Below are 25,864 nucleotides of genomic sequence, written 5' to 3'. Positions count from 1 at the left end.
CTGCTTTGTGGATTTAGTGTTGATATGGAGCTCTGCATAATCTTCTGATGTGTTTTGCTTTAATCATCCAGACGCGTCTCCTCTTATGAACTTTGTGTTATCAAAAACAACAACACTGAAATAATAATTAAAAAAGAAAAAAATCTATCAGCACCTTTGGGCTTACTTGGGTTTATTGTTTGTATCGATTGCACAGTGACAAGTCGTCCAATCGTTAATCCATTCGCCATGTGCTATCCTGCAACATGCGTGTGACGTCGTGCGCGTATGCCGACCAAGAACTCAGTCACACTTTGGCAACGATCGCCGCCGTCTCCGTCTCTTGTCCACCCCCGCACGGCGGCGAACGAAAAAATCCGCTCTGTTGTACACAAACGGGCAAATCGCTCCTCTCATCTTCCACGTCTTGGGCTCTGCATTCCCTCAGATTAATCCAACCAAGCCACCAGCCCAAAGCCCTGTTTACATATCCGTGCCACTGAAAATCGCAGCCCTGCCTTTTGGAAAATGTTAGAAGCCTTCTGGAATGGTCTCTCCACGGAACTGTGCACCTCGGAATAATAACTTAGTCCGTGATGACGCCGTGATTCATTTGAGGGGATGAGAGCAAGTCCTTTTAAGCCATTCTTTTGTTTTTGGAAGACGACAACAGAGATCTGGACTCAAAAAGCTGCTACCCATATCCGCTGCTTCCATGGGAGAAGGACATATCCCTTCACACTGCCATGGCGATCCAAAGCTGACGGCCCCAAGAGAGGTCATTCGCGGCCGGACGGCTGAGCTCACTGGAAGGGTCCGGAGCCGAAGCTCTTGTCCCACTGCGAGCACTGGAGCTCCAGCTGGTCCAGCAGCTTGTCCACAGAGTCCTCCTTGTTCTCCAGCTTCAGGTAGCGGCGGGCAGCACCAAGGTCCAGTCGGGGCCAGCTCCGGTGCCGCTGCTCCTCGATGGAGGCGAGCTGGAAGGCCTCGTCGTCCTCCGTCCCCGCCGCCATGTTCACGCGGACCTCCGAGCCCGTCTCCCTCAGGACGCGTCTGGGCGAGCCGTCGCCGTCGTCGTCGTCGTGGTCAGCGGTGGCGTCCATCCGGACGGTGACCTCGTGGCGCGTCCGGCGGGGGTTAGTCCTGCAGCTCAGGCTCTGTGAGCGCCTCGGGGGCACGCACGCAGCGGTCACCTCCCAGTCCTCCCCGCCCAGCGTGGACATGGACGAGGCCGTCAGGCAGTTGCTGAGCTTGTGAGGCGGCGTGTCCGCGCGATGACGCTGGAATTCGCCCGACGAAGCCTGGCACGGGTGAGCGTCCGCACGCACCTCGTCCACGTCCGCCTTGCTGGAGTTGCAGGAGTTGGAGGACAGCGTGGGGATGGAGGGGGTGGAGGCCGACTCCTGATGGTGCAGCACCTCCGTCTTCAGCGTGGACCTCTGGCGCTTGGCGCTGCTCTCCGACGGCCGCCGGTGGTGGTGTTGAGGGTGGGTGCCGCCGTTGGCGTTGGAGGAGTCGCCGTCGCTCTCCATGCCGGTCTTGACGTGCAAGAGGGGCTCGGAGCTGGTCAGCTCCTGCAGGCAGAGGATGTTGAGGTGGGCGGCGGGCAGGCTGCTGACCCACTGGTAGTGGCGCGCGCTCAGCGAGCTGACGGCCAGCTCGGCGAGGTCGGCCGAGGGCACGGCGGCCGACACGGAGCAGATGACGCTGCGCATCTGGGCCAGGAGCATCTGCGTCTCGCGGTCGCGGTTCTCGTACAGCACGGTGTTGGCGCAGATCAGGATGAACAGCCCCACGCCCATGATGACGGGGCCCAGCAGCTTCATGCGCTCGCTGTGGATCAGCCCCGCCGTGGACAGCAGACCCTTGGTGCCCATCCCCCAGCCGCTGGGCAGTCCCTGGGCCGACCCCTCTCCTCCGGGCAGTGCTCCGCTCCCTGAGCGCTGCGTCCGGTAGGGCCAGTACCCGGCCACGGCCAGCGCGGTGCCCACCACCACCACCACCGCGCCCAGGACCAGGAAGGCGCCCGGCAGGGACTTGATGCGCAGCTTGCCCTGGATCACGCCCTCCTTCTTCTTGCGCGAGCGGAGGCGGAAGCGAGGCAGCCGCTGGCGCGAGGGCGTGACGGGCGTGACGGGCGTCTGGGCCGCGGGGACGGGCGTCTGCGCTGGCGTCGGCGTCTGGGTCTTCATGGCACGGGGGGGTTGTGGTCAAACCGGAGCAGGATGCTGCAGGGAGACCAAGAGATGGATCAAAGGACTCTTCTTGACTTTTCATTTTTTAAGGCACAGCCCCTGATTTTTCTGAAAGGCTGTCGATATTTCATAACCGCCAATTAAATTAGAATTTCTGACGTGCAGAGAATTTCAGTAAATTCCACGAAAAGGGTAATGGACTTTTTTTTTTATCAGGAACTGCACCTATCAGAACCCCTTATCCTCTAACAAACAAAACCATTATCCATAAACTTTGTTTGGAATATAAACAGCACCCAAAACAACCTAGCCTTTGTAGAAATCCCTTCAGATGGAGTTTATTTAATCAAAGCATAGATGCTAATGGTCCCTTGCGGTTATTTTTGGACCGGGCCAAAGCGTTCTCAGACTGCTTGTCATAATAGCTTCTATTAATACTCAATAAAATCACATCTGTCTCTTCATAGATCATTTGACAAATCATCCCTCTGCTGCAACTCTGCCACTGCCTCATAGCTGTCATGTTAACGGCGGGCTCTGACGTTTGAGGGGACGATGAGACGAACCCCAGGACACGCTTACTCACGGCAAAGGCAGCTGCCTGCGGAGCAACCGTGTGGCGGTAAACAGTCGAGGTCGATTCAAGAGAAGACGTGGGGGGAAAACAGGCTATAAACTCTTCAGTTAATGTTGTGAAAACATTTGTGCAAACACTCTTTTTTTTAAAAATGCAGCCCTGCTTAGGAGGGAGCACATCAAAGAACACAAACAACCTGTAAAAACCTCTTTACCCCACCGCCCCCCTGCTCCTCACGCTCCTTCACCAGCTATTAGCTGTTCTCAGTTCTTTTTCACTGACTCAGGCTGGAGCCCGGGGACTTTGATTGTAGCCAAGAGACAAACAGCGAGACAAACATCACCGCTGGGCCTTGGACTTAGGAGATCTTGGCACGAGACGGAGAGCTCCATCTCTTTCACAATTTGGTAAATATTCATAGACATGTGGAAGAAGGCCAGTTTCTCCAGCTTGAGCTAATTTAAGCAATTCTGATTCTGATGGTCTATTCCCAGTCAGATGCTCTTGGTCGGTTTGCCACAACAGAACTGTGAACATTCCACAGAGCCTCAAACATTCCAACTGCTACTCTTAACAAGTATATTTTATGTGTCATTGCCAGCTTATTAACAATTAAATACTATTTCAAATGACTAGTCCTGTCCAGCAGTTTTTCTCACATAAATATATGAAGCCTTCATTAAACTTATGAATAAATGTACACCACAAAATAATGTAGCCTAAAGCAATGATGGAGGTTTGCTTCTTGTGGGTAAAGAAGCAGCACAAGAATAAGACAGATGCTCATTTGTCATAAGACAAATGCTCATTTTGTGTTTGGGGAAATAGACAGCAAACATGATGACTACGAATCCCACTTGTGGAGAACTTACTGTCAGCTATTCTGGGACACAGTTACACATGCAACACTTAGGATGGGTTCCTCAACAACTGTCAAAATGCAATGGGAACTTGTTTGGTTATATCACACATCAAGGAGGAAAGTAAACACAGTTTAGTCACACACTAGACTATGTTTAGGCTAATTATGACACATGCTTTTTTCCCTCAATTCTGGCATGTTACATATTTATCATCTTACAGGCAATAGATAAATACAGGGATGAGGTGAAAACAAACAAGCCAATAAGAAACAGGAACTCTGGATTTTACCATCAAATTGTAGGCTATCTGTTCCTGAAAAAAGGAGAGGGTTGAGGGTTGTTTTCCAAATCCAATTAAAATGAGTCCTTATATTTACACTGAATAGCAAGAGATATCATTCTCCAAACAACAGAGTCAATCCTTAAGAAAACAGAGAAAACAAAAAAATGGTAGGCCTGTGTCAAGCAACAATCTCTAAACTGCAAACAGCCATCCCCATACTAATTGTACATAGGCATACTGCATACATTCCATTCTGCTCACACGACAAGGTTTTTTTGTTTTGTTTTGTTTTCCGTTATAAGTTTATTCTCAAGTCGTGCAAACAGAGCAGTTGCAGGAGGTGCCCCGCGTAAAGCTTGGCGTCGCATGGCGTATATTCTCTCCGAGTTCTGGCAAGCTCTTCACGACAAAGCCAGACAGCTCGGTGCACGATAACCACCGCATTCCCACGTCTCACCCGATATGCCATCGCTGATAACCAGATAGGCTTAGATAACTAGGCTAATAATCTTCACTTGTCTGTGCGGGATGGCTCCAACCTTTAACATGCCAGCATTTACGCATGTCAAATAACTCGTCCTTTCAAAATGAAATGAATCCTATAACCTGTTCACATGTGTTGATTACGAAATATTAACGGAATATTGGAGCTAAACTACTAGTGTATTGCTAGCTTACTGGGATGCAATCACAATTGTTGCTATTTGGAAAGAAAGATCCGGGGGGTTTCCTCAGTTATTTCCAATGCAAACTTGACATTTTTAATATATTAGCCTTCATTCTCGCCCACACCAGTGATGAATTATTGTGGTGAATATTATTTGCCTTACAAATGTTGAACAGTCGGTGCCTATTATTGCGGTCAAAGTCATCTTGCTTTGGGTGCAGCAAAGCTTAGCCTATAATAATTAGACATAGCCACAAACTTAAAGTTTTAACAATCCAATTAACGTCCTTGTAAACATCACCTTTCAGAACAGGTCATTCGTCAGTGTCAAGGATGTTAATGATTTGGCCAAGTTTTCTCCTTCTGTCGGTCCTTCACATGCAACTATGTAGTATTCCTCATCAATAGTCTGTTTTCAGTGTCAATAAATAGTCCCTTATTTAGTCTTTAAAGTTAGGCTACTTGCCTTCGTAACGGTGCTGGGTTTTGCTCCGGTCTTCATGGTCTCCGCGCGCTGGTAATGAGGACCTCTCCTCTAATGAGACCGCGCATGATATCCGCTCTTACGGCCGTGTTGGCAGTTGGACCTCTAGTTTGGCAGTGTATCCAAAACCGAGCTTGAACCATGATCCAGAAAAAGCCACTAGCATGCTTCAGTCCTTCATTGATCTAAAGTAATTGTCAGCATTCAGCAGTGGTGTTTCAAGACAAAGCCCCTCGTAGGCTACTTGAAAAAACTGACATCGATGCATTGTCAGGAGTCACAGGACTTCAGATACGCTCCCGCCCAGCCTAATGTAGGGAGCTAGGACCTCCTCTCCTTGCCATGTAATGAGAGAATGCTAGCGCCTCCCTCATTCTTGACATTAATTTTCATTAATTCCGCAAATTATGGTAATTTTATTTTTTGGTTAGCCTTTTAGGGTACGCAAATTTAGGCTACTTGTTTCTAGAGCAGGCTAAATGCACGAATCCAAGCAGGGAATACATACATTTGAATAATCATCTTTGAGTTATTCAAATTATTCACAAAGGGAAAAAGATGAACTCGCTCATCCTCGAGAAATTGAGAATTCAAAACAAGCCATATCAGTTAGAAGCATTTTATCCTCAATGACACTTTGAAGGTGACATTTCTAAAAACATGTTTTGACACACCTCTCAATTAGCTCATCCAACTAAATTAAAGACAATACTTTAAATGGGAAAACTCACCCTGGGCCAACCTATAGTTATATAATGAAAATGTTGACATTTATGAAAACTCCGTGTCAATGTAACTTTACTAAAGCATCCCTCACCATTGGAGCACCCCTACCTGTCTGACGGCATCATTCTGGCCTGAATAGTATGAATTTAGCGACGCCTTGTGGCCTATATTCTTCACTACACTTGTCAAACTTTCAGTTACATAGTACAAATTAATCTTTATAAAAAAAATACCCAAATAAACACAATGTTTGTAACACATCAGGCATTTTTTAATAATTGTCTTAAAGTAATTGGTAAAAGATTTTTATTCCATCGAGGCGGAATGCAACATAATAAAACACCACTCCCAAATAAGATCCTTAACACTGTATGCGTCAAATATGCAGCACAGAGATTAAGACTCCAAGACAACCATTTCCGGGCATATCCCCTTTTAAAAAAAATATCCCTGCCATTTCATACCAAATTGACTTAATATTTTACAAACACTTTGATTGAGAGACAATACTACTGGGGAGAAGACATCTTTTTAATGATACAAAAGGGGGAAATAAAACTTGGATGAGCATGTACTGTGACTGAGTGTGTGCGCGTGCATGTCAGTGTGTGTGTTGACACAGGCTGTGCCCGAGCCCATCTTCCTACGACTATATACCAAAAAATAAAAAGTAAAAGGTGACTCTGGGGTCTGGGTAAAGGGAAAAGGGTCACATAGGGGTCGGAGGTCAGGTTCAGGATTGGGATCGTGATCGAGACCTCGAGCGGGAGCGGGATTTTGAGCGGGACTCGGAGCGAGATCTGGCCTTTGCCGGGGAGGGAGACGGGGACTTGGACTTGGACTTGGCCCGAGCATTGGCAGCCATGGGCGAGCGGGAGCGCGATCTGGAGCGAGAACGGGAGCGAGAACGGGACCTTGAGCGGGAAGCTCTCGCCGCCGCTGCAGCCGCCGCCGGCCTCGCCGCCTCTTCGTCGTCGCTCTTGGGTGCGTCGCGGCCCTTCGAGACGGATTTCCTGGAGCGCTCCTTGTCGGCGGAGCGGGATCGTGACCGGGAGGCCGAGCGCTGTCTGGAGCGGGAGCGGGAACGGGAGCGGGAGCGCGAGCGGGAGCGGGACTTGTCCTTGCGGCCCTTCTTGCCCTCCTTCTTGCTGTGCTTGCTCTTGGGGCTGCGGCTGCGGCTGCCTCGGCTGCCCCGGCTCCTGCTGCGGCTGCGGCTCTTGCTGCGGCTGCGCGCCTCGTCCCGGCCTGAGCGGCCCTTGTGGGCGCCGTTGCTCCGCTCCTCCTCCTCGTGGCGGCCCTTGGCCTTCCCCTTCTTGCTCACCGAGCGACTGCGGGAGCGAGAGGCTTGTCTGGTGGAACAGAAGAAAGAAAGAACCATGAAATCCATGAAACATCAGTAAAAAAACAGTACAAAAGTAAAAAAAGTCCTGAAATGCATAACGGCCGCTTTACATTATGTGGTTAAAACAAATATGAAGACAAAGATCTTCAAAAAAGGTTCTCTTCAGCTCAGAAGTGGTACACCTGCTGGGGTCTTCACGTTGCATATCAGAGGGGTTATTTCTTTGGAAATTTCCTTAAATACATACATTTTCTGATTGCCATTAAAATGACTCCGATGAAAACTAGTTTTATCTTACATACAGGGCTGTTTAGCATTCAGGCTGATACAGTAGCAAGCCTGCAATCAATACAAATCTGAGAGAGTGCTCATAAATGTGCTATGCATTACTCAAGGACTAGGACTTAGGACTCCAACTCCTAACACCTTACTCTTTTCGGAGCTTGGTTTTCCATAACAAAGGTATAGTGAAATCTGCTTGTGAGAACGATGAAATTAGGCTCAACAGATTGATAGCCTAAAAAGTTCCCAATCAAGACCATTATGATTAAACTAACTTCAATGAATGTGATGCATGGATATAAAGAGCATCTAAGAGGTAGGGGGGACCTGTAGTAGATGTTTTGACCATACCCAATACATTTAGCCCAGTTCTGTACATTGCAGTGGGCTGCTGTTAAGGCTTTAGCATGGTCACGCGTCACGCGGCACTGGTGAGTGTGTGACGAGAATTGCCTAATTTTTACGGCATGCGTCGCGTTTTTGAGTCTACCAAAATTTAAGACCGCGCGTCACTTCACACGTAGACTGCGCATGTGTGAAACGGAACTGCTGTAAACATGCCCCTCCAGTAGGTGGAGCACATACAGAAACAACGCTTAAAACGCAGCAAACAGAGACAGAAGAACACTTGTTTGGTCACTATGATAAATGGCGAGATGCGACGAACCAACTCATCAAACTTTTCAGCAGACTTGCGAAAGTACTCATCGTGCTTCTCCTCATCTAACAGCCGCATCTTTTGTATATAAGTGTGGAACACTCCTTCCCTGGGTCTTCCTTCGTTGAGTGGGCGCACATCCCACCTTCTTCTCTTCTTCAGGCGTTGCTCTTCCAACAGCATAGTATCACAGTTAATTTGTAGTGCGCAGGCGCTAACCTTGATCGGCTGGCGCGCATTTAGGACAACAGACATTGGAGTATGCCTCGTATACGCGTCTAAAATGACGCACGTCAAACGCCCAGTGCCGCGTGCGCCTGACGCAGACGCGGGACCATGCTAAAGGCTTTAGATTTAGTCAACTGCTCCCAACATATTCAGCCCAGTTCTGCACTCTGTGGACCGGTGTGGCAGGCTACAGCTGGTCTTGTTAATAAGCATGCTGCCCGAGTTCTCAGTGGAGACTGGCAGGGTTGATTGGCATGCTGGGCATGGCCAGTGGAACACAGGCTGCAGGAGGGGAATGGCTAATCACTCAGACAGCCTGGGCAGCACGTGCCCGTGGCCCTGCATGAGGATCAACGGCCGCTCTACAGGGACGGTCAGCTGCAGCCAGCCAGCCAGCCAGCCGACTGACCCAGCTGAGGCGAGCCAGTCTGTGTTTGTTTTTGAGTTGTTGTTTGGATGCCGCATAATAATACACAATATATTCATTCATTAATTCTTTCTATCTAGTGCATTTGCAGCCTCTGCTACCGAAAAAGCTATACATGTTAATACTTAATACAGATGAATTCCCAAGATTTTTTTTTGCATGATATTTTTAGACAGATGTTAATGCAATAATAATAATTATGGGGGGGGCTACACTCTTGCTCTCAAACTCTACACATCATATGCTTACCACCTGGACAAACGAATGATGAAGGATGAAGTCTGATTTCATGAAGCAATGATGGGACATCATATTATGATATACTCATGAACACATTCATGTAATAAAAGAAACCCCAAAAAGAGACACTCTTGCACGTTGATCAGAAAGTGCTTACCGGGAGCGGGAACGACTGCGGCTGCTACTGTCACTGTGGCTACGGCTCTTCCGTGACCTCCTGCTTCTGGAGCGAGACCTACACACACACACACACACACACACACACACAAACGGTAAATTAAAGCCTTTGACATTTCCCCATGCCCTAAAACCTGTTTTCAGCAGTTCTCTGCAGTTAGGCCATCCTTAAAAATATTCTTGTTTGCCGTAACCCGACCGACCCTGTCAATATAGGGCCGACCCAAACATTTATTTTTTCCCCCCTCTAGTCCGACCGACTTGCCGGTTGCAAATTGCGTTAAGACCGACCGATTTTTTTTTAATTAGGCCTATTATTCTTCAAACACCCAATACAAATGCAATACAATAATATTAGATTTTCTTAAGTATTGTGAATACAAATTGCCTACATACAAACGTACGCTGCGTTCTTTCTTCCAAATAAAAACCTGTGGCGTCATATGTCTATGTTTGTCATGCGCTACAGGCTATGCTTCCAGTCTCATTCACTGCAGTGGTTCGCGCTTGACTGTAGCCAAGAAAATGTTCGCGGTCAACGTCGAAACTTATACTAGTTCGGGCACTATTATCCACCTGAAAACGCATTAAACACTTGAACATTTAGATGACTTGGCACGAAGTTATGTCCAGATATTTTCCCGGACACATCCCTTCTCCCCATTCGTGTAACGGTGACCGTGTCAACAGACTTAGCTTAAATGAGACCTTAAGGTTTTGGTGGAAGAAACTCAAAAAATTGAGGACGTGCCAGCATTAAGTGGTTTCTTTTGGATTGAAACATTTAAGTGACCCGTTAAGGGATCGTTCTACTACAGGCTAGCAAGGACAGCTATTCTTCAAGTGGTTAAGAACTAGCTACTGGTGGAGAAAAGACACCAACGTAATGTCTCTGATTTGTAGGTTGCATTGACACGGCGTAGCGGTGGATGCAAGTAGCCTAAACCGTATAATCTAGTTAGGCTACCAGTAAAATCATTGAAATGAACATATTCTTTTTTTCATAATGGATTTTCATATGATATATTTTTTGTTTACTTCTCTGACAGTAGGCTACAGCATATTTAAAGCTATAGCCTACATTTTAGTCAAGTCAAGTTTATTTGAATAGCACATTTTATACACAGGTCAATGTGCTTTAGACACAAAGCAAGTAACAAATAAAAGCAGAGAAGGGCAATATAGTCAAAGAATAATTCAAAAGGTAAAGATCATTATAAAGCAAGAATTTAAGCAAGAGTGTTTTTGTGTTGTTACAACAAATTGGATCTAGTCATAGGTGTGCAGATAACATACGGTTAATGCACCCTCTATAAAGTATGCTGATTTTTGTCACGTTCAGAAATATTACCATATTGCCAAAAGTATTGGGTCACCTGCCTTGACCCCCATATGAACTTCAGTCACATCCTATTCTTAATCCATAGGGCTTAATATGACATTGGTCCACCTTTTGCAGCTATAAGAGCTTCGACTTTTCTGGGAAGGCTTTCCAAGGCTTAGGAGTGTTTATGAGCATTTTTGACCATTCTTTCAGAAACGCATTCGTGAAATGTTGGACAAGGAATCTGGCTCTCAGTCCCCTTTAATTCATCCCAACGGTGTTCTATTGGGTTGAGGTCAGGTGCAGGCCAGTCAAGTTCTTCCACACCAAACTCTGTCATCCATGTCTGTATGGACCTTGCTTGGTGCACAGGTACACAGTCATGCATATACCTTGTGGAAAGCCTTCCTAGAAGAGTTGAAGCTGTTATAGCTGCAAAGACTGGACCAACGTCATATTAAACCCTATGGATTAAGAATAGGATGTGACTGAAGTTCATATGGGGGTCAAGGCCGGTGACCCAATACTTTTGGCAATATAGTTTGTGTAATGTGTGTGTGTGTATGTACATATATATAGATATATGTATATATATATATATATATATATATATAACATGCAAATTATTTTAAATTCATACCAACAAAATCGCCGTGACCAAAAATGTACTTTTTTTTTTTACCTTGAATCTTGAAAAAAAAAATATTTGCCTACCTACCGACCCAATTTTTTTGGGGGGGGGCTGTTACTGCAAACAAAAGTATTTTTAAGGATGGCCTTAAGGAAGTTAATGTTTATATTCAGCAAAAAAAAAAAAAGATTCCAGTAACTTCAACAACAGGGAGAAGAAATCAGGGTCAACTGATCTCTTTAAAAGGAACAGATTGCTCTCCTTTCATAGGAGACAAACTACCAAACTGTTCCAATTCAGTACTCTCACTATCCTTACCCAGCCAAATCTTGAATCACGCTCACACACAACCGGTTAACAGTGTGTAATAACTCGAACAATTTGGGGGAAATACCAATAAACAATAAATGGCCCATCCTCACCTGGATCGGCTCTGACTGCGGGAGTAGGAGCGGCGACTGCGGCGAGCTCCAGGCCGGTCCTCGATGAGGCGGATCTTGCGGCCGTTCACCATGGTGCCGTCCAGCTTCTCTAGAGCCCGCTTCATGTCGGCGTACAGGCGGAACTCGATCACGCCCTCGTTCCGCCGGCCCCGGTTGGTGTCGGCATACGTCACCTCACCTGCCTGCCGCATGTAATCCTGCACCGAGCAACACACGGGTAAGCGACTACACTCAGTAACTCAGGGTTTTAAATATACAATACTACATCAAAAACACAGGAGCTTAAAGCCATTATGTCCTATTGCTTGTAGTGCATAGGACAACTAGAATAGTTCTTGTATAGCTACCGAGTAATCCTGCACTGTTAATCCACATGAATGTCATGTGCAAGGGAAAGAATTACTTCGCCCACAGGAACACTGGAGTTAACAAGCATAGTTAGTCCTCTAGCAGCTCTACATAGAGCTTTTAATTGTTTGTCATACATGTTTTGAGAGCAGAGCAGAGTGAAACCAACCTTTAAAAAAGCTGCAAAGGTATATCTGACCAGTAGGTCAAGGGTATTTTATATAGTGGACGTGAGTAATTACTGTACCCAATTCTATCTATTCTATTCTAAACATGTACAAAACTGAATGCCAACAATTTGATTCAAAATACACTTGCCCAACTCCGCAATGTGTGCCAGAGCTGGGCAATCATTTTGCCTCGGTTGTTGTTAAGCTATAGACAATTTTAGCTTTTGTTTCTTACAAAGCCTCTGGTGCACAGTGTTACCCGAGTCTGCGCCTCTATCTGTATATAGTCAGTTTAATTGCACAATGTCCTCTGTGCTTGCAATGCCTGTCTATATGTACTGATGAACATCCGTAACCTTTAATTGTAGTGTCATTGGGTGACTTGAAAGGCGCTTATAAATCAAATGTATTATTATTGATTAGCATTAGCTATTCAATAGCAATAATTGAATGATTAGTTAAATGAGTCAAGCAATTTCAAACTTTGTGTAATTGTGTTGGATTTAAAAAATCTTGTAATATTGATTTACAACACTTTCAAACGAATGCTTCATACGTCACGCTACCGCATGCTCCCACCCAAACTCCCTCTGTGCCCCCTCCACACACACACACACACACACACACACACACTACCTTCAGGTCCTGCCAGCTGCAGCGACTGGAGAGGTTCTCCACAATCAGTCGGTAGTCGGTGCGGACGGGAGGTCCATACCGGTCCCGCCCTCCCCTGCCATACCAGTTGCCTTCAAGGTGACAAGGACAACAGGCATTAGGGTTGGAGACCAGCAGATCATATCAAGAGTCACTTGATATGACACACACACACACACACACACACACATACATATACACTCACTCACACAGACACACACACACACACACACACACATACATACATACATACATACATACACACAATCAAATATCTGAAAGGAAAACTGAGAAATCAAAGGAAAATGGATTCTGAAGGATTTCATTCAAAAGGAATTTACAAAATAAAAAGAACAAACCTTGAAGCAATTAGGAAGGAGGCAGGTTTTACGATAAAAAACAAATATTCATGTTGTTTTAGAAGAAAACTGCACAGTTATCTACATTATTTTGCATTTACCATCCTATATGCTCTACTGTAATATGCTGACTCAAAACAAAAGGTCAATTACTTCAAGCCACAAACTGCTTACTTAAGTAAAACCAAATACTTAAGTACTTACAGTTCTCTTCTATCAAATCTAATCAAATCTCACTTAACAAATAATAATAATAAAAAAAAAAGAAACTAAAGAAACTAAAAAGAGAAGGGAAAAAAAGTACCACAAACAAAAATCCAAAAAACAATACAAATAAATACATATGAATATATATGTACAAATATATATATTTCAGGCACCTAAAAGAGCTCAACCCACATCTGTCTAAACCCATGGCATCCTCACCACCCGGCCTAACGGGGCAAAGCAGTCTTCACAATGGCTCCCATATTTGGTCTGCCCAGGGGCCCACTTTGGTCAAAGAGCCACACTCTTGGAAAGGGGGGACACCATGGCCAGCAATAGGGGGGCTTGCAGTCAGACTCTTTCAATTAAAACATTGAGGTTCTTTGTTAAATTTCTAGCTTTATTATTTGCACAAGTCATAGTTTATAATATAAATATATATAAATATAGAGAAAGATATCAAATTAAGATATAGATATGTATTGATATAGAAACAAGAAACAAATTTTTAAAAAAAGAAGAATGCCTGAATATGGTTAGATTAAGATTATATAATATATTTATATAACATAGGCAGGAATTACTGCAACACGTTTGGTCAATCAAAATGTTTAAACTGCATTCAAATATGTTCTGCTTTTAATCAACTCCATTCTCCTCATTGTCCTGTGAATTAATTAAGAGCCTTGCAAAAGCTTTTTACAACCCTCAATTCACAATGAGGCTTCTCAGTTTGCTATTGGTGACTCCAGTGTGCGTAGCTATCCATCTCAGACAAGTAGTCTATGTCTGGTCAACATCTACATTACAAGTCCAAAGTGAGACCAGCTAGGACATTGTGTACCAACCGCCATGTTCGGTCATCAAAACCAGGAGGAGCAGTTGAGTGTGACATCTGACCAGGCATCTTAACAATTGTACTTGTAAGAAATCTCTGCCTCTCTCCCATGTTTTAACTTACTGATGGGCTACGTAAAATACTAAACGTTCACAGCCCATGAAAGGGAAATGAATAATTGTAAATGTGCTTCCATAATGTTTCCTCTATTGCAGGACAATGACCTGAAAATAAACTGAGGTCTTGGATATTGTTCTGACAATATGAGAATTTAAGTCCATTGTGATGCCAACTAGGCTACCACTAATGGTCCTCTTTATTTTGGAGAGAGAAAAACAATCCATCTTCATGATCATAGTCAGATATATGTCTCAATGGAATATGGAGTGGATAGAATCTATTTGCATAATATTTAGAGTGTCAATGTTGACACAGCTCAATTAATTCTTCCAGAATTCTGACTTGCATAATATTCTGTTTATATCTCTGTTGGAGAAATAATCGCACATGTCGCCACCAATGACAAACGAGAAGGGCATGCGAGTGCTGATGGAGCATACTAGTACCCATAAATTAGAGCCCAATTACTAATCCCAAAGTTTAGGACGATCTTGTGGGGCACTTACTTCTTCCAGAGCCACCACCACCGCCGCCGCCTCCTCCTCCGCCGCCGCCGCCTCCACCACCACCACCACCACCAGAACCATAACTCCCATCACGACGAGGTCCTTTGGTGTGCTCTACGATGACCCTCTCGCCACATAGGTCCTTCCCGTTGAGGTCGTAGACAGCATCGTCTGCATCTCTCGGGTCGTCAAACTCAACAAACCCATACCTTCGTAGATATGAAGAGAAAATCCGTTGACACTGACATGTATGCTTCTAATCATTCTAGAGAACTCTACAAAGTCAAATGGACAGCGGAGCCAAAGATCCTCTGGCGGAGCTATGAGTAATTAACGAACTTACATAATGTAAGTGTTTTCGGACTATCTAAGTCATTATAGAAGTTCGTGAGACATTTCTGCATACAAATACAAAATAAAAGAGGCTTCAACAACTTTTAAAATGCTTTAAGTTAACAAACATGTGAGTTTGATTTGGTAATTCCGCACAGGCTATGATTAGTGTGTATGATAATGTACTCTATGTGCAAATACGTTAATAAAACTTGTCATTGCAAGATTGTATTATTGAGAGAATAAATGAAGCATTCGATTAAACCATGGATAACTTGCAAGAGCAATGGCCGTCGTACACGTATGTGTGTGATCAGTGGCGCTTTCTGGTGGTTGCAGATGGCAGGCAACCGGCGGCTACATGCTAGACAACTAGCTAGCATGCTAACTACACGCGGCAATTACACAAATCAGCAGAATTCAGGCTACATTGACATGTAGGAGAATTTCGAAAAATAATAATATACAAATACAGCAAATAGTTACCGATGCACTAAACTCAACGATAGGAAACGGGTAGATTCATGATAAATAGCTACAATTGCGTGCTTCGATGGCCTAGATAACGTTAACTTAAACTAGCTAGAGCAGCTAAGTGAGTAGTTAGCTAATATTAGCTAGCTACAGTCGGTGTTCATTGATCAGGACAAAGGCCAAGATGTGTTAGAGTAGGTTACATTCAATTAGCTTAGATGATGCGTTAGTAAGTTTATGTAAGAACAGTTTTGCGGTCAACGGAACATTTCCTCCTGAAATGTATTATTCGCATTCTGTTTGGCTCAAATCGTTGGGCCTGTAATCACAGCCACAAATGACGTTAACGTTGGCTGCTAGCATACGTAACGTTAACCGATTGCCAGAAAGCTATTCTTCCTTATATGAACTTACCCATTTTTCAAATCGACCTCCAGTATTTTTCCATAACCTTTGAAAAACTTCTCCACGTCTTTCTCTCTTGCGCGATAGCTCAGCCTGCCTATGTAGATCCTAGACATTTCCGCGGCTCTGTCTGTGTGCGTTGTGTTTCACGCTTGTTCAAAACACACTCAAAAATGGTAGATGGGCGGAGTAAGATACTTCATGACGACCGACTTCCTGGAACCAGGAGCGCACGAGGAGGGGTCACAAATCCCCTTTGCAGACCAGATAGGCGACTGCACCAATGCCAACCCCAATATTTAATCACGTATGTTAAGTTATTGTCCTTCTGGGGTAAGGGACATTCATTTTGGACACGCTGTAGTGGTTCTCAAACCCCTCCAATCAACCGAGAAAAAAATGTAGATATTTTTGGTATTTCTTTTAGGTGTGCAACTCTGGTCAGCGTAAACGCGCAGGCGTCACGCAATCTGTGATTTTGGAGGGAGCTAGGCATTGCCAGAGAATGTCATTGCATTTTAATGGACACGAGATGGCGCACTGTCACTATAATTAATAGATCTGAAAAGGCCAGAATTCTTGTATGCATTTAGTCTGGGCCAAGAATAACATTCTGTAACCCTGCAGGCATTTTGAGGTCCTCTAAAGTTTGAGTCTTCTAAATATGAATCTATCGGATAAGACTGAAGTAAAAGTCTCAGTTTTTCACAATATGTAGAAATAAGTTTTCTGAAATGTTGTATTTACTCATTACTATGGAAATGAGTCATTATCTATGTATATATGCACACATTTGATAGCCCCGCCCAACTCTTTCACAACATGATATAGGTAGGTGAGGCCATGCTGCTAATTTGAACTAGTTTTTAATTTTGTTGACATTAGATACAACAATATTACTAACTAGGATAATTTTGGATATCTCTTTTCATCATTCATTAAACCAAAAAATGCTGCCAGTAGTTTTAAAATATCGATTTCCAGCATAACATAAAATGTAATTTCATTCAAGCTATGATATAAACAAAACCCATTGTGAAAGCCTTCAGAATAGAAAAAGTCCCTTGCGTCCTGCTCCTGAATGCCAACATCAGACAAGTACAGAGACATTGATCAAGTCTCCCTGGTCAGAGTGAAGCTTCATGCCTCTCTTGCCCCAAAGTGTGTAAGCCTGTGCATTTCACATCCACTTTTATAATGGCAACTGTTACTCATGACGCCCCCTCCTAGCCCCAGTGTGATAGCTCTGTCTAGTTTTGTTTCAGTTGAACACACAGCACACTCACACAGCCCATTTGGCTAGTTCTTGCCTTTGCCTGCAGTCCACAATGCTCTGGCAACGGATCAAAATGATCCATTCATCCTTGGGGGGCTACATGCCCACCAATCTCGTGCAGCCCGGTCTTCCAGAGTCCCAGGAATCGTCGACACAAAATTACTGCACTGCTGACGATGCACTGTTTGCACTAGGCTACTGGATTTCAAAGGGAATGACTCACTTGCATTGGTTAAAGGTTTTTACACACTAAACATCCATGACTGATTAAGAAACATTAGAACAACCCTTTTGAACAATGTGCTCTCTGATCACAAAATCATGCCATGATTAATTAAATGTTGTCCAATTCTTACCCCAACACTGGTAAGTGTATGGCACTTACATGGTCTACTCCAGGAAGTGCCATGTGAAGTCTCATGAAAAGGCACGGCAGACTGACCGATTGAGGAGTTTTGTAAAATATACACGCTAAAGCTGTAGGGAAGCTCTGCAGAGAAATATGCAAGCATAAAACGAGCGAAAACGAAACACTAAAGCGAAACCGGTGATGAAATCGCCAATCCTGCATAGTTTCCCTTTAAGCCATACATACAACACACTGCCCCCTCCTTTGAATCATCAGTATGCCACTACCCCACACACACAGCACACTGTGCCCCCCCAACACACACACACTGCCCCTTACCAGCACCTTTATGCCACATACATACAACACACTGCCCCCCCCCACACACACACACAAATGCACACTTCCCCTACACATATACACTGCCCCTTAACCCTCCAACCCCTACAGTACACCACTATAACCCCCCCCCCCCTCTTTTTTACCCACTACCACTACCAGACACACATGCCTGCCCTTAGGATTCCCTTGCCCTCACACACACACACACACACACACACACACACACACACACACACACACACACTTACATGCTCCCTCTACTAGCACAACCCCAGTTGGGTTGGCCCAAGGATTTTCCTGGCCCCTGTTGCTCCTGGGTGTCCCTTGGTGCTCCCCAACCCCTCTTTTTTATTATAGGTATATATTTATTTATTTTTCTTTTTAATTTATTTCTGGACACTTGAGCACAATGAATTTCATTACTTATATTAAAAAAATAATAATGAGTACATGACAATAAACGTGAACTTGAAGTTGAACAGTGATCCTACAACATGCAAAATATTGCCTTGAGGTTAGACACAAATTAGATGGCTGCCCAGAGTAAAAAGTAAAAAGAAAGTCTGATTCAGTGCTGAAGGGTATGCATTAGTGGTGAATTGGTGCAACCAGCTTAGCCTTAGCAGCCTTGGGTCCCACAGAGTGAACAGGCCTACTGTTTTTCCCCCCTTCTCAGTTTCTTATAATGGGTTCATACCTTTGTCACACCTGTGTAGAGCTCCGCTCTAGAATCATTGATTCAACTAGAATTCCAAGAAACTACACTGCATGACTCAATAATTAATTGTTTCCTAGTAACAGTAGAATGTTACTGAACTGGCGTCTTCGGTACACCTCATGATAAAGGTTGCTTCAGGTTCAGGCTTGCAAATTTATTGCGGTAGGCCCTACCCTACCAAAGCCCCCAAGACAGGGGATAGCCTACAACGGTTAAAATATCCCTTACCAAATCTAGGTTAGCCTACTTATTTTAGAATGTAATCTTGAACCTTGTAGGCCTATTGGTGACATCTCTCATGAAATGGAAAGCTTGCCTTCAGAGACTATAGTTTCCACTTAACCCGAAGGTCAGCAAGTTTTGACAAATAATAGGCTGCTTGACCATGGATCCTGGATGTGGCATGGCTATTCCATTAGGCAGAGTTTATCGCCTGTCCTCCTTCTCTTCCGTACCGCCAGAGAAGCAGCCGACAGTGGACTGGACATTCTATCTGGAAACTGACCCTGAAGACAACGGTAACATTCGCCGCTACATAGCTGTTATATTAGTTAGCTTGAGAGCTTGTACCGTTTTCGGCTAGGCCTAATTGGATTCAATTATCTCTGTCAAACATAATCGCTTCGCTTCCTTGTTGCCAAATTGTTGCTTACCATGAACTTCTCAATATCACAGACAGATGGCGGAGTTAGACAAGTTGTTTTGAACAAGTGAAAACACATTTAGTTGGTCATTGTAAGAGTGGTGCTTAGATGTAGAGTAAGACCTTAAAGAATGGAAGGCTAAGATAAACGAATCTGCACCGTCTATTTTTTTAGACCGTGGTGTGACATTGTGTTGACACGAATCAATGTAGGCTATGACGGCAACCGACATCGAATAGTCATTTGTAGACTAATGCAAAAATGTATTTTCCGGATGCACATTTTTGATAAATATGTAGAGGGGTTTACCATGGGCACTGGCTCTCTGGATTCACTTGAATAACTGTTGAGGGATTCATTGTAGCCTATATAGCCTATTGAGGTAGGCCTATCTGTAAAAGTTGTCTTTATCTGTTCATTTCTATTTTGCAAAAGATTTAGTTTGAGAGACTAGTTTCAGGTTATATGTCTATGAATTTGCACGGCCACTCAAGATATGCATATTCCATTCTTGTCCTCGCTGCAAAGAATGCCAAAAATCTCTTTGGTGTGGCTTGGCGAATTCTCGCGAGACTGCACTTGTGGCGATTCACCAAAACCAGAGTACGTTCAGCTCGCGCGCCGCCCTATTTGGATGCGTTTGAGAGTACGCGGAAAAAAATACGTACGACTGTCGGGACTTGAAGAGTGGCCGTGAATTCATGAAAGGGAATGTCGATCTGTGAAAGATCGGTTACTGAGGCGGCAGGGAACATCATGGGTGAGTTATCGCTCTCTTTTGTTCACGGGGAAAACTTTTGCGCTGGTCAGCGTGAACACGGAGCATTCAGATGGCTCCATTCAAGCCAGTTAACGTTAGACAAAGGAGTAATCTCAAATTTCACTAGCAAAGGAACACAGTTGAAAGTGAGCGCGACAGAGGCATTTCCTGTGTGTGTTTTTTTCGCCATAACCGAACGACATAGGTTTTCTCTCACTGTAGCAGCAGTGTAACACAGTGTCTGCTAGCACTGCCTCTGCCCCAGCTAACTGTTGAACAGATCAGAATTCATAGGCTTTGTAATTAACCGTAGTCGATAGCGCAGTCTCGGAGATTCACCCGGTTTCAGACCCTTACGAACACAGTCCGCAGCAGTTCAGGCCAAAATATATTTTTTTATGGAACCATGGCTTTTTTTTTTATTAGTACCAGTTGCAAATCAGTTGTTGGCTATGTTGGGTAGTGTAACTTAGTAAGGCTAGGCTTTCTGGTTACAGGGACGTCCACCACTTTATATAGATTCTATAGGTTGTGGTTTGTTAAACGTGTGAATCGTACTTCGCCACGTAGATAGAAATGGTCTGAGAAGTCAAACTGACAATTAACGCATCTTTTGTTACTGTAGCAGTTTGCAACATTGTAATAGCAGAGGCTTTTATTGAGCCTCTGGGTAACAGTGTTGCCTTCCTGATGTAGCTAGTGTTAGATTAACTTTCTGTCTGGAGTGACGCCAACACGTCCGAGGTAACCTGTTAACCCAGATTGTCAGGAACTGTCCGAGATCGGAATGTGCTGTAGCATTAGCCAGCACTCAATAGGCTGTCGATATAACTAATTGATCCGAACCAATGCTAGGCCTACTCCAATTGTGCCTTCTGGCAGTTTTACAGATATAGCATTTATGTAACCTAGAAACTCATTGTAGTGCTACGAACTCTGATCTTATTGCAAAGCCTGTAGCACAGCGAGCTGACAGAACCACTGCACTTATCAGCTGCTTCAGCTGGACCACTCATGAGTGAAAGTCCTGCCAGCATTTATTTCACTGACGCCAAGTCAGTAATGTGCACTGATTCAAAAGTCATCATTACTCTACTGGGAAACCGAGTGTGCATATTAGTGAGCAAGAAAGTATGTTTCATTTGTATAGCACATACAAGACCAAAAGTGCTTTATAAAGGAAAGAAAAGAAAAAGAAGGACAAATAAAAGCAAAAACATACAACACCGAGACAAACTGTATTTTTTACATACCAGGACAATAAGACTATGCTCCAAGAAATCAACTTCAGTACCAGCAGTCGCCAAATGCCAGATGGAAAACGTATGTCTTTAAGTTAGATCTAAAAGCAGTCAGGCTTGGTATATTGCAAGGTCCATTAGGAGAGTATTAGCGTGTTGGTGCAATCACTGCAGGTCTCCTTTTCTTTGAGTCATGTCTGTGGAATCCTCAAGCTTATGGAAGCAGCATGTCAGCAACATATGCTGACCTACACAAAGCTCCATTTAGAGCTTTGAAAACGAGCAGTGTAACTTTGTGTTGCATTCTGCATCCAATGCAGGATTGCTAACACAGGTGTAATGTGCACCATCTGTTTTAGTCCCAGTTTGTAGCCTAGCTGCAGCGTTTTGGACCAACTGTAGACGACATAGTGAGGATTCGGATATACCAGAATGCAGTGCATTGCCATAATCCAGTTTAGATGAAATAAAAGTATGAATGACTTTCTCAAGGTCTGATTGCATTAAATATGAGCCTGGTGATTGTTCTGAGCTAGAAGAAGCCACTCTTGGCTACTGCATTAATTTGCTTATCAAATTTGAACTGATCCAAAAAGTATTCCCAGTTTTTTTACTTGTGGTTTGATTTAGGGGGTGAGGGAGCCCAGATTTTCCCTCAAGCTCTTATCTACAGTGTGAGGGCCAAACAAAATGACTTCCGTCTTGCTGCCATTCAACTGTAGATAACTGTCTTAGGACTGTTTGTCTTCCTGTCAACTTAGAATAACTTTGACATGTTGTGTTTGTGGGCCTGATTGCCGTTCACAGCAGCCTGAATCTTGGTTGACATTAGCCTAATTTAACATTATACACAGTACATTACACGTATTCCAGAAGTTCAGTTCACTCCACATACTTCTGTTTTGCAGTGGTCGCCTAACGGTGTTTGTTTCCAGACCCTTCCATCGCAGAGATCTTCCGGCTCATCTTGTCCGGCCCTCTCTGAACTAGATTCATTGCCATCATGCCTGAATCACATGGCTTTGGCTGCACAGTGCCCCCTCGCTCTCTCACATGCTCATAGCCTAACCCCGGGAGGGAGCATCTCCCACGGAAAAGCTCAGCTTGCTGGGAGTTCAGGAGAGAGAGAGAGGAGTGAAGGGTGAGGGTCATGCAGACATCCCCTGTCCCGCGGCCGACTGACTGGAGGTCACTAAGCGGCTTTTACTGGACGCTCCTATGCAATCCATGCGAGCGGTGATTTCATTAGGCGCGGGGTAAATGAGCGCATTGTCCGTTCTGCGGTTCCTGACGGCGAATAGCAGCGCGCTGTGTGCGGTTGTCAGAATGACTGAGACTCTATCCTCCAGCAGATGTTCTCATTCGGTTTCCCTCTCACCTGGCGCCTGCCCCAGAGATGAGTTTATCAGCAGATCTCTGTATGTGTGTGTGTGTGTGTGTGTGTGTGTGTGTGTGTGTGTGTGTGTTTGTGTTGAGATTCCAGGATCATGCGTTGCCTTGCTGATTTGATCCTGCCTCAGAGTCTGGTCAGTGATCAGTGGATTAGTTTGTACAGCAGTGTCTGCATGAGGCCTGGCTGGTGGTGATGGTTTCCTTTGTGATGGCTCTGAATCAATGACTACAGCTGCAGCCAGGCATGTCGTGTATGGAATCCCACAGTGAGCCATGCTTGCAGGGTATGCATGCTCCGTGAATTATGTGCGGGACATGTGGGTGTGGTTGGATTGATGGGTGTTAGATGCCTGCCTGACCCCAGCCTCAGATAGTAGCACTAGTGGAGACCTGTGTGTGTGAGTGATGGCATGGCACAGCTGAGATAGCCAGACAGGGTGTTAGTCAGATGAGTTTGTTCAGGTGCTGATGTTGCGCACACACACACACACACACACACACACACACACACACACACACACACACACACACACACACAGAGGACACATGCAGGGTGGGCCTGCATGCTCAGGGGTGGTAGATGAACATTTAAACACTTTTGGTGTTTGGACCTCTGAATTTGCCACACACAAACACACAAGCAAACCCAGAAATATGCATGTTTACGGTGGCTCTTTCTCTCTCACACACACACACACACACACACACACACACACACACAGGATACAAGCAGAATGGGCCTGCACATTAAGGGGTGGTAGATGAACATTTAAACACATTTATCACACACACGCGTACACACAGTGACAAAGACACAAGAAAACCCAGAAATATGCATGCTTAAATTAGGGATGCACCGATCCGATATTTGGATCGGATATCGGCCCCGATATGAACAAAATAGCTGGATCGGGGATCGGAAAAAATGAGCCGATCCATGGGCCGATCCGAATTTAATATAGTCTCAAAAAAAGGCTGAGCCATGACGCGCAACCAGCCATTAGCGCCGCTGTAACAGCAGCTCACTGCTGCGGGTTAGAGTGTGCCTCACCTCACTGTGTGCTCTGAGTGTCTACATTCATGGATGGGATAAATAGGCTATACCAAATTTATGTCATAGGATCAAAAGAATATCTATACTAACCACCATTTGTCATAGATTAATTACGATCTTCATGCGTTTTGTTGCATTTAGGCAGCACGTTTAATGTGTAACAGTCAACACAAAATGGGCCACTCAAATTAAACACATTGTCATTTTCATCTCATCTGTATAAACTGTTCTTGGTATAAAGACATGCAAATGTTCAAATTGGCTGTTAAAAACGTATCATTTATTAGATAAAACGTACAACTTCTACCGTTTACCACCATTCAAACTCCGTGTGAACTAATTCGTTTATCGTGGGGAAACTGCGGGACCGTACCACTAAGAGTAAATAGAGGGGTTTCGCGGGTGACACCATTTTGGCAGGGGTGTTTCAATGTATGTCACTAATAATGGATTTTTATCTGCAAAATTGTTTTTTTGTTAGATGTATTATTTAGTAATTACTGTGAACTTGAATTTGAATGCTGTTCCAAGTTGCTGCTGGTGTACAACTGTTTATTTTTAATACTAGTAATATCAATAATGATGATAATGATAATAATAATAATAATAATAATAATAATAATACATTACCTTTATATCTAAGTGTTATTTTGTTAGATTTTTTAAGGAAAGTAATGTTTAGTTAGGGAAAGAATGAAGAATGAAGTCAAGCCTGATGCCTTTAGTCTTTTCCACATGGTGAGGTATACAGTTTATTAATTAACAATGGTATCGGATCGGTATCGGATATCGGCCGATACGCAGAGCCCAGGCATCGGTATCGGTATCGGGACTGAAAAAGTCGGATCGGTGCATCCCTAGCTTAAATGCTTACACACACACGCACAGGACACAAGGAGGGTGGGACTCCATGTTCATAGGTACAGTATAGTAGCACTTTTGCGGTTTGGAACTCTGCATTTACCAACACAAAGTGACACAAAGTCACAAGGAAACCCAAAAATGTGTATGCTTACACGGTTTCTCTCTCTCTCTCTCTCTCTCTCTCTCTCTCTCTCTCTCTCTCTCTCTCTCTCTCTCTCTCGCGCGCGCGCACACACACAAAATTTCAAGTTATGTTTTGCCGTGCCAGAGGAACTTTCTGTGAGCCAGAGCGAGAGGTCGTGGGAGGGGGCACATTCTACAGCCAGCAGAGAGCACAGCAGCGTTCCATCTACTGTGTGTGTGTGTGTGTGTGTGTGTGTGTGTGTATGTGTGTGTGTTCATCTTTGTTGCTTTGCGACTGTGGGTGTGTGTGTGTTCATCCTTGTTGCTTTGTGATTGTAAGTCTGTGTGTGTGTGTGTGTGTGGGGGGGGGGGGGGTTATGTCTATGTGTGTGTGGGTGTGTGTCTGTGCTGTGTGTGTTTTTGTCTTTGTGTGTGTGTGTGTGTGTGTGTGCATATGTGTTGACTGAAAGAGCACCATCATCCCTGACCTCAGACAGTCTCAGTGGCAGACAGCCTACCTACCACTTCCCCCCAGCCATTTGCCTTCAGCACACACACACACACACAAGCACACACGCACACAGTTAGGAAAACATAGCGTTAACCTGCACCCATGCATACACAAAGTTTGTGTGTTTGTGAGCAACTTGTTGCAGCAAAGCGTTCTAAACCTCAGGATTCAGGCCACTAGGATGTCCTGCAACAGCACCGCTTCTGTAGCAATGTCCCTAACTTGTTATTGCCAGAACACTAGCTGCCTGTTTAGCTAGTCAACTACCTGACTCGCCAACATCTTTTTAGTAATGATCTGTGTCTCAGACCAAAACTACACTACAGCATGTTCTGTTTGATACAGCGCTTCTCACGTCCCCCAGAGCTGTTTACAGTGAAGGCAGAACCTCTCTGTCCACCACCAGTGTAGACATGGAGCGCTTGCAACAACTGATTCACACCACCACACCGCAGCTAACGCAGGCCTCGTCTTTGAGACGTTCCCCAGTTTCGCTCTTCTCGTCACAATTCTTTGGTGTGAATTGACCGTCGGCTCTCAGACGGAGCGGGCAGCTGAACATACTTGCGACCGGTCCCAGCCAGATTTGTTCCAGCTGTTACAGATGTTCCGTTTTTTGCTCCAGCGCTGCTGATTGAGCAGCCCACGCG

The 25,864-nt window shown here is 44.6% G+C and overlaps 2 protein-coding genes across 4 annotated transcripts in view; both read right to left on the bottom strand.

Moving 5' to 3' along the window:
- tmem200b (transmembrane protein 200B) overlaps positions 1–5,339 on the bottom strand; it is a 6,609-nt gene extending 1,270 nt beyond the window's left edge. Inside the window, exons 1-2 of one of the 3 annotated variants that reach the window (XM_062529856.1) lie at positions 5,031–5,339; positions 1–2,207 (exon numbers count right to left, since the gene is read on the bottom strand). The exon at positions 1–2,207 is cut by the window's left edge and continues 1,270 nt beyond it. In XM_062529856.1, coding sequence (XP_062385840.1) covers positions 783–2,171 — 1,389 coding nt within the window. In that variant the 5' untranslated portion in view covers positions 2,172–2,207; positions 5,031–5,339 and the 3' untranslated portion in view covers positions 1–782. Of the gene's footprint in view, positions 2,208–2,760; positions 2,977–4,865; positions 5,007–5,030 lie in introns of those variants that run through there. The other 2 variants (XM_062529858.1, XM_062529857.1) reach the window with 2 other exon arrangements.
- Positions 5,340–6,023: 684 nt separating this feature from the next.
- srsf4 (serine and arginine rich splicing factor 4) lies at positions 6,024–16,171 on the bottom strand. The gene is made up of 6 exons (XM_062528869.1): positions 15,950–16,171; positions 14,729–14,937; positions 12,681–12,790; positions 11,506–11,723; positions 9,109–9,186; positions 6,024–7,123 (listed from the first exon to the last, which is right to left on the bottom strand). Exons 1-6 carry the CDS (start codon positions 16,054–16,056, stop codon positions 6,508–6,510), a joined length of 1,338 nt encoding a protein of 445 aa, XP_062384853.1. The 5' UTR covers positions 16,057–16,171; the 3' UTR covers positions 6,024–6,507.
- Between the last annotated feature and the right edge of the window lie 9,693 nt (positions 16,172–25,864).

This window comes from Sardina pilchardus, chromosome 24, assembly GCF_963854185.1.
Source record: "Sardina pilchardus chromosome 24, fSarPil1.1, whole genome shotgun sequence".
In the NCBI taxonomy this organism is placed as follows: domain Eukaryota; kingdom Metazoa; phylum Chordata; class Actinopteri; order Clupeiformes; family Clupeidae; genus Sardina; species Sardina pilchardus.
The sequence above is the reverse complement of the archived record's forward strand: the minus strand, read 5'-3'. Positions and strand labels throughout refer to the sequence as shown.